General features: G+C 41.0%; 1 protein-coding gene across 1 annotated transcript in view; it reads right to left on the bottom strand.

Annotated features, from left to right (window-relative positions):
- The window catches only part of INO80D (INO80 complex subunit D), a 395,094-nt gene that overhangs the window by 115,463 nt on the left and 266,755 nt on the right, over window positions 1-12,876 (bottom strand). Inside the window, exon 6 of the mRNA XM_053698654.1 lies at window positions 11,088-11,312. Within this exon, the coding sequence (XP_053554629.1) occupies window positions 11,088-11,312 (225 nt within the window). The remainder of the gene's footprint in view (window positions 1-11,087; window positions 11,313-12,876) is intronic.

Below are 12,876 nucleotides of genomic sequence, written 5' to 3'. Positions count from 1 at the left end.
ATACCTCCCTCATTGCTAGGGAGCTTCTCGTTCCCCCCTGGAGGTTGATGTAAGTCACCGAGGTGATATTGTCTGATTGGAATCTGATAAACCAGGACAAACCCAGAAGGGGCCAAACCTTGCTGGTCCAGGAATGCAAACCTTAGGAACTGGAAGTGATCCCTGTGGATTGGAACGTGAAGGTAAGTATCCTTCAGATGTATAGTGGTCATGATCTGAAAAGAGCGTCAGTCTGCCCTCTACACGATCCAGCGCCTGATCAGGGGCTGCCCCTTCATGCCAATTTAGTCTTGACGGGCTTCTTGCTCTGCTTGGATTTATTCCAGGACTGAGTCGGCTTCCAAGTACTCTTGGTTTGCTCAGGCTTAGCAGAGGGTTGCTGTCGTTGGGATTTATCAGAACGTAAAATTATAACTTTGTCCCTTAGACTGGTTCTTTTTATCCTGCGGTAGGAAGGCACCCTTGCCCCCTGTAACCGTGGAGAGTCCAAGCCTGGACCAAATAAAATCTTTCCCTTAAAAGGGAGGGAGAGAAGTCTGGACTTAGAAGTCATGTCCGCAAACCAGGACTACAGCCAGAGCGCCCGACGGGCCTGAACTGACAAACCAGACACCTTAGCATTAAGGCGAATAATATGCATGTTTGCATCACAGATAAAATAATTAGCAATTCTCAATGCTTTCCTGGATAATGTCGAGGGACCCTCCACCTCAATCAATTCAGATAAGGAGTCGCACCAGTAGGTAGCTGCTCCAGCAACCGAAGCAACAGCCTCTGCCGGTTAAAACAAGTATCCCGTATGTTGTAACATCTTTCTTAGAAAAGTTTCCATCTTCTTATCCATTGGCTCTCTGAACGACAAGCTATCCTCAAGGGGGATAGTAGTACTTTTGGCAAGCGTGGAGATAGTGCCATCCACCTTAGGGACGGAACACCACAATTCCAATTGAGAGTCTGGGACCGGAAATAATTTCTTAAAGGGAGACAAAGAGGAAAAGGAAGATCCAATTCTGTCCCATTTGTTTTTAATAATGTTGGCCATCTTTACAGGTACAGGAAAAGTTAACGTCACTATCCTGTCCTCGTACACTCTGTCTAATTTAGGAATCAAAGTTTCATTAGGCAGCTTGGCCTCTGGAACCTCTAAAGTAGACAGGACCTCTTTTAAAAGAAAACGTAAGTGTTCAATCTTAAATCTAAAGGCTGGTTCCTCCGCAGAAGGAGGCTTAGAGGCAGCAGACTCCGACCCAGAAAGTTCACCCTCTGAAACCTCAGAGCGTGACTCATCCTTGGATAAATGAGTCAGAACAGATAAATCCAATAAATCACATGACGACACACAATTTTTTCCCAAACTGCTTCAAAACATTAACGCTTTAAAATTAGCTACACCTAATCAATAGTTCCAAAAATGATTGCACCCCAAGAGTAAGGGGAGAAATTAACCTCTAAAAGGTACTTATGGTCAAAAACATGTTAGATTTGAAAAAAAATAACCCGTGCACCTCCCAACCCCAACCTGCCCCCAGGGTACTGCAAAATGACTCGACAACGATCTGGTTAACAGAATACCAGTCTAGGCTCAACCAGAACTAATGCCTGCTGCCTTCTCAGCCGGGGTAAAGTGCCCGCCTGAGCACGCGAAAATAAGCCCCGCCCATCATGGACGATGATCGCATAGGACTGAACAACCGCATGGTGAAGCGGTTTAGAGTATAAAGTCATGTGGATTTGTTTTACCCCTAAGTACACACAAAATACGGCCATACTGTTTATTTGAACACCCAAAAAAAACGTTAAGCTGCCCCCAGTGTCCCTTTATATTGATGTTAAGCCCATTATAAATGCTTGCCCAATATGTCAATAAAATAAATTAAGCACAGGTTTCTCAGTAATACCCTATGTTTACAGGTCTACTGTTTACCCCTTCCCTTGCAGGAAAAAAAATGTCAGGCAGTTCTGATATACCAAGTCTCCTCATAAATAAAGGGCTGCACATACCTCAATGCTGCTTGTAGCATGAAACCGTTCTCCACACTGAAGATGTCTCTTGTATTACCTTCAGAAGCTCTGTAGGAACCAACATGGATCTTAGTTACATCTGCTAAGATCATCAACCTCAGGGCAGAAATCTTCTTCCATATCTCCCTGAGGAAAATAGTACTCACCGGTACCATTTAAAAATAAAAAACTTCTTGATTGAAGAAACTAAAACTAACACCTCACTTTACCTCTTCCTATTACTAACACAGGCAAAGAGAATGACTGGGGATGGAGGGAAGGGAGGAGCTATATATACAGCTATGCTGTGGTGCTCTTTGCCACTTCCTGTTAGCAGGAGGATAATATCCCACAAGTAAGGATGAAATCCGTGGACTCGTCGTATCTTGTAGAAGAAAAGAAATTATCTTTTTTATTTCTCAAAAAACGGCAACTTTATACTCCCAATGGCTGGGGCACTAACCACCTCCTAGACCCAGACAATACAGATAAAAAGCGCCTTTTCCGACAGTCAGCTAGGTCAGGAAAGAGGAAATGAAAGCAAGACCACTGCCGGTCACATAGTGCGCAAGGCAGGTCCGCCTCTGCTATGAGAAAAAGCGCACCAAGCTACAAGCTGCTCAGTGTTCAAAGTGAAAGTAAAAACATTTGCGTTCCAGTCACATAACAGTCTATGACCCCAATAAATCTCACACATAAAGCAGCATCGAATCAAAGCATAACATTTGATTAATCCCCACTGTTCAATAATCCCCCTCAGGAGATATTAACCCACGATTCTATTAAGATAAAAGGAGCCACACTGTGACCCTGTCTTCTAGCGTTTTCAACATATGTAAAAAGTAAAACGATCTTACCAGAATCCATGCTGTGGAACAGAAACACAGCCTCATGTGTGACAGTCTTGTAGCATCGCTCCTGACATGGACTTGAGTGAGAAAACAAGCAGGCAGTAAAACTTGTCAACACTGATTGCTTAGGAGCTGTTAGCAGGCAGTCTGGATGGGTTTGCAGAAAAAGACTCACTGCATCTCCAGACTTTCGTCACTTCCCTTGTTCAGAGGAGAACTGGTATTTTGGTGCTGGGCTGACCTTGTTAGGTGGTATTAGTAATATATTTCAGGAAAGTTTTACTCTGTGAAAAGCACAATTGAGCTAAAAGAAGCTACTCCCAGGTGGTAACCGGGCCATAGAACAAGGCACTGAGCAGTTGTTCATTCCTGGCAGATTGCTTCTAACTAAGGCCTGTACAAAAGTTTACTTTTGTAGAGCAGATTACTTTGGGGCCTTGAAAATAGAGGACCTTGAGATAATAGGTACTGGTGTTGTGGAAAGAGCCATGGTGAACTGGATATCTGAATCAACTCTGCATACCAGATTCTGCGGGGCAAAGCTGGAGTTATCAGAATGACAGGCATTTTCCTTATTGATTTTATCCACAATTCTTTGTAGAAGAACAAATGAAGGAATATATACTGTATGTGTATATATATATATATATATATATATATATATATATATATATATATATATATACACACACACACACACACACACACATATACATACACGCTAGGTGAAAGGTCAAATAACTCACTAATGCATCTATCATTTGTGTTTTTGGATTTCTGGATCGGGCACAATATCTGGGCAGCTTGTGATTTAGATGAGAGGCCATCAGGTCTTTTTTTGGAAGGACCCACCTGGAAACAAGCTAATCGAAGATTTTCTGGTTGAGAGACCACTCTATTGGGTGTAAGGACTGGCGACAGATAGTCAACTTCCCAATTCTTTACCCCGAAACGTGGATTATTAAAAAAATATGATTCTTCTCTGACTAGAGTAAAAACTGAGACACCTTCATTGGTAAATGACGAGTTCCTCCCTGACATTGTCTGACTGGAATCAAATTAATTTTTCTTTCTACAAGAGAGGCCACGACTGAAGAATTGTTCAGAGTTCCAAAATGTTTATAGTTAACCTCACCTCCTGAGAAAACCAAGAAGGCATGAAGAAAGGAAGCCCCAAGGGCTAAGGACTGATTGCCTATCCACCAGGATTGAGATGGTCTTACTGGGGAATCTAAAACAATTTATTGTCTAACTGCAGATAACTCCTAGTCCATTGCTTTAACATAGAAAGCTGAAGAGAACATACGTGAAAGCGAACATATAGAACCGCGCCACCATGAGACCCACAACTTCCATACATTGAGCTACTGTGGGTGACGTGGTACGCTGAAGAAATGAACCTGCGTTCTGAAGTTTCAGTCTGCTCAGGTCAATTAAACACAGGCACATGGAAACGGATCCCTGAAAGAGGTACTGTTTTCTAAAGGGATAGTGGTAAGTTTAGCTAGAGTAGAGATTGCTCCATCAACCTTAGGAATAGACTCCCATAGTTCCAAAGTATGTTCTGGTAAAAAGTCTAAACTTTTAACATACAAACTTCCTGGGTTTTGTGTGTGTAATAAAGAACTGAAAATCTGTCAAGAACATCTGTGTTATGCATTAATGATACAAATATGACTCTTTACACTCAAAGTGGTGAAATAATGTTCAAGTGCCAGTGGGTACATATATTGCCCCATACCTTCTTGAAGTAGAAAGAGAACACCCAAATGTCTTAAGGGCTCCTCCCCTTCTACATATCCTCCACTCCTCCTGCTGGCTACGGTTCATATACAGTCAAGCGAGGACCAATTCAGAGTGAAAGGAGAAGAGGATTTATGATTCTTTAACATTAGTTAAAATCAAACAAAACCTTCATAAGTCACTTCTTCAGTTGTTTTCTATTTTCGCTTACACCCAGTATTCATGTACCAGTATAAAGGGCAGTCTGATAAATAGCCTGTAGCATCTCCCAAAAGCTTCACGTGAAGGCACAAACAGGCAAATCTACATAATAATACATTTTAATACGTTAGGGACTTCCAAAACCCCAAATTAAGTTAGGTAATTTAAAAACACATTAAAAATTTGTTTTCATGTAAAATAATTTTCTAAAATCTATGTTTATGCTCTATCCCCCCCCCCCCCCATTTTTCCCTCTTCCTTGGCTATTCACCACCTGCATTTACTTAACCTATTACATTTGAGGACAACTGAGGTGTGGAATACATACTACAAAATTAACCCCTTAATGACCACAGCACTTTTCCATTTTCTGACCGTTTGGGACCAAGGCTATTTTTACATTTCTGCAGTGTTTGTGTTTAGCTGTAATTTTACTCTTACTCATTTACTGTACCCACACACATTATATACCGTTTTTCTCGCCATTAAATGGACTTTCTAAAGATACCATTATTTTCATCATATCTTATAATTTACTATAAAAAAAAATATAAAATATGAGGAAAAAATGGAAAAAAACACACTTTTTCTAACTTTGACCCCCAAAATCTGTTGCATATCTACAACCACCAAAAAACACCCATGCTAAATAGTTTCTAAATTTTGTGCTGAGTTTAGAAATACCCAATGTTTACATGTTCTTTGCTTTTTTTTGCAAGTTATAGGGCAATAAATACAAGAAGCACTTTGCTATTTCCAAACCACTTTTTTTCAAACTTAGCGCTAGTTACATTGGAACACTGATATCTTCCAGGAATCCCTGAATATCCCTTGACATGTATATATTTTTTTTTAGAAGACATCCCAAACTATTGATCTAGGCCCATTTTGGTATATTTCATGCCACCATTTCACCACCAAATGCGATCAAATAAAAAAAATTGTTCACTTTTTCACACATTTTGTTACAAACTTTAGGTTTCTCACTGAATTTATTTACAAACAGCTCGTGCAATTATGGCACAAATGGTTGTAAATGCTTCTCTGGAATCCCCTTTTTTCATAAATAGCAGACATATATGGATTTGGTGTTGCTTTTTGGTAATTAGAAGGCCGCTAAATGCCACTGCACAACACACGTGTATTATGCCCAGCAATGAAGGGGTTAATTAGGGAGCATGTAGGGAGCTTGTAGGGTTAATTTTAGCTTTATTGTAGTGTAGTAGACAACCCTAAGTATTGATCTAGGCCCATTTTGGTATATTTCATGCCACCATTTCAACGCCAAATGCGATTAAATAAAAAAAAAAGTAAAATTTTTCACAATTTTAGGTTTCTCACTGAAATCATTTACAAACAGCTTGTGCAATTATGGCACAAATGGTTGTAAATGCTTCTCTGGGATCCCCTTTGTTGAGAAATAGCAGACATACATGGCTTTGGCGTTGCTTTTTGGTAATTAGAAGGCCGCTAAATGCCGCTGCGCATCACACGTGTATTATGGCTAGCAGTGAAGGGGTTAATTAGGTAGCATGTAGGGAGCTTGCAGGGTTAATTTTAGCTTTAGTGTAGAGATCAGCCTCCCACCTGACACATTACACCCCCTGATCCCTCCCAAACAGCTCTCTTCCCTCCCCCACCCCACAATTGTCCCCGCCATGTTAAGTACTGGCAGAAAGTCTGCCAGTACTAAAAAAAAAAGCTATCCTTGCTAAAAAAATTTTTTTTAAAAAGGCATATTTACATATGCTGCTCTGGAGGATCCCCCCTTAGCCCCCAACCTCCCTGATACCCCCCAAACAGCTCTTTACCCATCCCCCTCTAACTTATTAGTAGCCATCTTTGGTACTGGCAGCTGTCTGCCAGTACCCAGTTTATAGTAAAACATGTTTTTATTCTTTTTTTAAATAATTTTCTGTAGTGTAGCTTGCACCCCCCCAAAAGACCAACCCACCACCCCCTCCCAGATCTCTTAGATCGACATATATTTACATATATTTGGCCCTCACTGCCACTTTTCTCCCATCATTTTTCTGTAGTGTAGCGGTTCCCACCTGCTCCCTACCCCGCGCGCGCGCCCTCGTGCACGCGCATGCACCCGGCGTTCCCGCCCACGATCCCGCCCCCTCCACATCATACGGCCCATCGATGGCCGCCCACCCGCCTCCCAGACTGGCTCCCACCCACCAACGAAACCGGCCATCGATGTCCGGTACAGAGAGGGCCACAGAGTGGCTCTCTCTGCATCGGATGGCCAATGGGGGTTATTGCAGGATGCCTCGATGTTGAGGCATCACTGCAATAACCGGAAAGCAGCTGGAAGCGAGCAGGATCGCTTCCAGCTGCTTTTCAGACCGAGGACGTACGCCATACGTCCTCAGGCGTTAAGTGTATTTTTTTTGAGGACGTATGGCGTACGTCCTTGGTCGTTAAGGGGTTAAAGGGAAAGTCTAGTCAAAATTAAGTTTTTATGATACAGATAGGGCATCCAATTTTAGACAATTTTCCAGTTTACTTTTACCATCAAATTTGCTTTTTTCTCTTAGAATTCTTTGTTGAAAGCTAAACCGAGGTAAGCTCATATGCCAATTTCTAAGCCATTGAAGGTGCCCTCTTATCTCAGTGCATTTTGACAGTTTTTCACAGTTAGACAGCACTAGTTTATATATGTTAAATAGATAAAATTGTCCTCACTCCTGTGGAGTTACCTAGAAGTCAGCACTGATCAGGGGCGGACTGAGACCAACTAGGGCCCCCGGGCAAAAGTGTGGCAGGGCCCCCCACCCCCTCTTTGCTCCACCTACCTACCCACCTCTGCCCCTCCTCCACCCTATTGCCCCCCCCATCTCATGCGCCCCTCCTACCTCCCTTGCCCCTCCCACCTCATATGCATGTTTTTAATTGCCATATAAAGACAATTTTTTTCTTAAATATTTTTAATAAGAACTAAATATTGTAAATATAACAAGAAAAAAATAATAATCCCCATGCCTATATGCACTACAGTTTGGAGCATAAAGTAATGAGGGGCAGACAAGGGGGTAAAATCACTTGTTACTGGCAGCAAAGAGTTAAAAATCATTCATTTGTATATTTCATGATGCTATAACTATGCGTCTAAACTAAATAGTTTCACTGAAACCAGGGCAGGTTTAGAAAAATCAATTTTATAGGGAGAGTATAGTCAAAATTAAACTTTAAAGGAACATGAAATCCCAAAAAATTCTTGAATGATTTAGGCAGAACAATTTTAAACAACTTTCCAGTTTACTTATATTGTCAAATTTGCTTCATTCTCTTGGTATCATTTGTTGAAGGAGCATCAATGCATTACTGGTTTCTAACTGAACACATGGGTGAGTCAATGACAGTTGGTATATATATGCAGCCACTATCAGTATCTAGAACCTAGGTTCTTTGCTGCTCCTGAGCTTACCTAGACCTTTCAGCAATGGATAACAAGAGAATGAAGCAAATTAAATAATAGAAGTAAATTGGAAAGTTGTTTAAAATTATATGCTCTGTCTAAATCATGAATGTCTAATTATGACTTTACTGTCCCTTTAATGATTCAGATTGAACATACAATTTTAAACACCATTCATTACAATTTACTTCTATTATCTAAGTTGCTTAATTCACTTCCTATCATTTGTTGAAAAACATACCTGGGTAGGTTCAGAAGCAGCAACGGCCTACTGGGATTTAGCTGAAGATTGGTGGATGCACATACTGTATATGCCTCTTGTTATTGGCTCACCCAACATGTTCAGCTAGCTCCCAGTAGAACAATTGCTGCTCCCCTCCTATAGCATCTCATGTAGCGATATACAGTACTATAGAGAGGTCTAACGCCCGCCAAAACCTAATATATACACATATAACACAATGGAGAGGTTACCTACTCACACACAGCTCCAACCCAGTACCTTATATACAGATATATAATATTATAGCGAGGTTCCCTGTGTCTCACACACAGCCCCTCCCCAGTACCTTATATACAGATATATATTATAGAGAGGTTCCCTCTGCCTCACACACAGCCCCTCCCCAGTACCTTATATACAGATATATAATATTATAGAGAGGTTCCCTCTGTCACACACACAGACCCCTTCCCAGTTCCTTATATACAGACACTAATATAAAGAGTTCCTTCTGTGTCACACATCCCCTCCCCAGTTCCTTATATACAGATATATTATATATAATATTATAGAGAGGTTCTCTCTGTCATACACACACTGACCCCTCCCCAGTACCTTATATACAGATATATAATATTATAGAGAGGTTCCTTCTGTCACACATACAGCCCCCTCCCCAGTTCCTTATATACAGATTTATATTATAGAGGTTCCCTCTGTCACATACCCCTCCACAGTTCTTTACATACAGATTAATATTATGTAGGTTCCCTCTATCATACACACAGACCCCTCCCCAGTTCCTTATACATATTTATATTATAGAGTTCCCCTCTGTCATACACACAGACCCCTCCCCAGTTCCTTATACATATTTATATTATAGAGTTCCCCTCTGCTATACACACAGACCCCTCCCCGGTTCCTTATACATATTTATATTATAGAGTTCCCCTGTGTCATACACACAGACCCCTCCCCAGTTCCTTATACATATTTATATTATAGAGTTCCCCTCTGTCATACACACAGACCCCTCCCCAGTTCCTTATACATATTTATATTATAGAGTTCCCCTGTGTCACATACAGGATCTGTGTATATATATATATATATATATATATATATATATATATATATATATATATATATATATATATATATATAAATAAATATACTGTAGCACATGATGCACATTAGCTAGTATCTCAGCTCAGCCATAGCCATGTCTGGAAAGTGGAAACAGAAAAAGCAAATGATGTAATGATCTGAAAGTTTCTTATTGCTCAGCAGCACAGAAGATATCACAGGGAGTTTACCTAGGTTTCAGTTAACCCTTTAAGATTCAGGCTGCAGTTTCTCCCCCCTCCCCATCAGTTCACAATAAATGAGTATGAGTCAGGTCAGGGCGGCATTTGTATTCAAATGGAGTTTAAATAGATTGTGTAAGTAGTATGTAATTAGTAAGTACTGTAGTCTGCTTGTTTGCTTGCTTTAGTATTAGCAAATCATGCAAGCAAGCAGACTGCAGTACTTACTTTACACTTAACAATTAGAAGAATTTACTATTCACTTGATCACTTCAACAACAGTCATCAAATGAAAAGTGTCAGACAGTCAGACTCAGTCAGTGTATAAGGCTCTTCTACTTTAGCTACTTATATAATAAGTAAAGTAGAAGAGCCTTATATACACGGACTGAGTCTGACTGCCTGACACATTTCATTTAATGTCACATGACTGTGTGAGTGATTTGACTTGCCTTCGGTCCGTCAGCCTGTGCCCAGCTCCTTCAATTGCCGCCTGAGACGTCGCCTTTCGCCAGTGCCGCCACAAACTGCACAGCCTGCTGCAATGTTGCTGCCGCCTCTAATGTGCACAGTTAAAATTGTGTGCGCACGGCGTGCCGGGTCACGGGTGTGAGTGGAGGCGGAGCTTCAGCTGAGAAGCCAGGAGACAAGATGGACCGGATCATAATATGTGGACCTGGACCGGATATATACACACTGCAGTGCGCACACACCCGGCCGGTCCACATTTTGCAGCAGGGCAGCCAGCATTTCAATCCGGACTCCTCTGTGTGTTGTCAGTGACAGTTAGTGAGTCAGTCAGACAGCCTGTCACTTACTTACCGACTCGGCAGCTCCTTCCTTCTCTAAGTATCCATGGTGGTCACACGCACTAAGTCACCCCCCCCACCCAGAACAAAATTAAAAGCCCCCCAACAAAATATTTTTTTTACATATATATAAATAATAAATAAATAAAAACAGCTTCAGCATATGATCATGCATGGATGGGGGAGGGGCCCCCTAAGAAGCCGGGCCCTCGGGCAAGGGCCGATTTGCCCGACTTGTCAGTCCGCCCCTGGCACTGATTGGCTAAAATGCATGTCTGTCAAAATAACTGAAATTAGCAGAGGCTTAGATACAAGATAATAGCAGAGGTATAAAGTATATTAATATAACCTTGTTAGTTATGCAAAATTGGGGAATGGGTAATAAAAGAGATTATCTTTTTAAACAATAAGAATGCTGGAGAAGACTGTCCCTTTAAATTATAAGATTTCTTTTTGATTCATACCTTGAAATTCCAAAGTGCCAGAGAAAAGATCAGTAGTAGACTCGAGCTACCCACTCACCTGGCCCTTATGTGTGTGGCTCTCCGCAGTTCTTGCATTAGTTGCCCTGCGTCTTCTGGTTCTCTGATGGCCGCCTGCTGTAAGGCTTTCCGGAATGTGTGTCTGCATTTCCTGTGATAAGACCCTGCCCGCTCCAGACGACAGAGATGTCTGTATTTTTGCTGAAAATAAGTGCAAAGTTGTGCAACCCTGGAGCTCCTGCTCTGTGCTACTTCAGCATCAACCCTGAAAATGCAAATAGATAAATGCATATTCAGCTGTAGTTATTTTTGTAGGTAATTATATTTGATGGGATAACTACCTAGTTGCAAGAAACTTGCAAGACAGGAAATTAAAGGGACATTTGTAAACAAGACCATTAATTTAAAAAGAAAAACTAAAAATCTTTGCCAAAATCTTTAGCTTAGACTGTGTGAAACTCTGCATGCTCCCAGTGCTTATATTAATGAAATGGATTGGAATATATACACAGTGAACATACATTACCAATGGAGACAAAAACATAATTTATTCTTATCTGATAAATTTATTTATTTCTTGAAACGGTGAGTCCACGGATCATCTTAATTACTTTTGGGAATATCACTCCTGACCAGCAGGAGGCAAAGAGCACCACAGCAAAAGCTGTTAAATACCACTCCCCCTACGCACAATCACCAGTCAGTCGACCAAAGGGAAAGGAGAAAGGAAGTAATCTAAGGTGCAGAGGTGCCTGACGTTTATAGAAAAGCAAACTGTCTGAAAAACAGGGCGGGCCGTGAACTCACAGTGTCAAGAAATAAATAAATTTATCAGGTAAGAATAAATTATGTTTTCTTTCTAATGACACAGATCATCTTAATTACTGTTGGGAACCAATACCCAAGCTAGAGGACACGGATGATAAAGGAGGGAAAAGACAGTTAACCTAAACAGAAGGCACCACTGCTTGAAGAACCTTTCTCCCAAAAAGAAGCCTCTGCTGAAGAAAAAGTATCAAATTTGTAAAATTTAGAAAAAGTATGCAAAGATGACCAAGTCGCAGCCTTGCAAAGCTGATCTACAGAAGCTCCATTTTTGAAAGCCCAAGAAGAAACAGCCCTCATGGAATGAGCCGTGATTCTCTCAGGAGGCTGCTGACCAGCAGTCTCATATGCCAAGCGAATAACACTCCTCAACCAACAAGAAAGAGAAGTAGCCGTAGCTTTCTTACCCTTACTCTTCCCAGAAAAGACAAAAAATAAAGAAGACTGGCGAAAATCCTTAGTCGCCTGCAAATAATATTTCAATGCACAATCCACATTCTGGTTGTGCAACAAACACTCCTTATGAGAAGAAGGATTAGAACACAAAGAAGGAACAACAATCTCTTGATTAATATTCTTATCAGAAACAACCTTGGGAAGAAAACCCAAGGCAGTACGCAGAACTACCTTATCAGAGTGAAAAATAAGAAAAGGCGACTCATACTGTAAGGCTGAAAGCTCTGAAATTCTTGAAGCCGAAGAAATAGCCACCAGAAACAAAACCTTCCAAGATAACATCTTAATATCCAAAGAATGCATAAGTTCAAACGGAGCCTGTTGAAGGACTCTAAGAACCAAATTAAGACTCCAAGGTGGAGTAGAAGACTTAAACACAGGCCGAATTCTAACCAAGGCATGACAAAAAGAATGAACATCTGGCGCATCCACCAGGCGCTTGTGCAATAAAATAGATAAAGCAGAAATTTGACCCTTCAGGGTACTAGCAGATAAACCTTTCTCCAAACCCTCCTGGAGAAAAGGTAAAATCCTAGGAATCATAACTC

Source organism: Bombina bombina, chromosome 1 (genome assembly GCF_027579735.1).
Source record: "Bombina bombina isolate aBomBom1 chromosome 1, aBomBom1.pri, whole genome shotgun sequence".
In the NCBI taxonomy this organism is placed as follows: Eukaryota; Metazoa; Chordata; class Amphibia; order Anura; family Bombinatoridae; genus Bombina; species Bombina bombina.
Note: the sequence above shows the minus strand (reverse complement) of the source record. Positions and strands in the feature narration are given on the sequence as shown.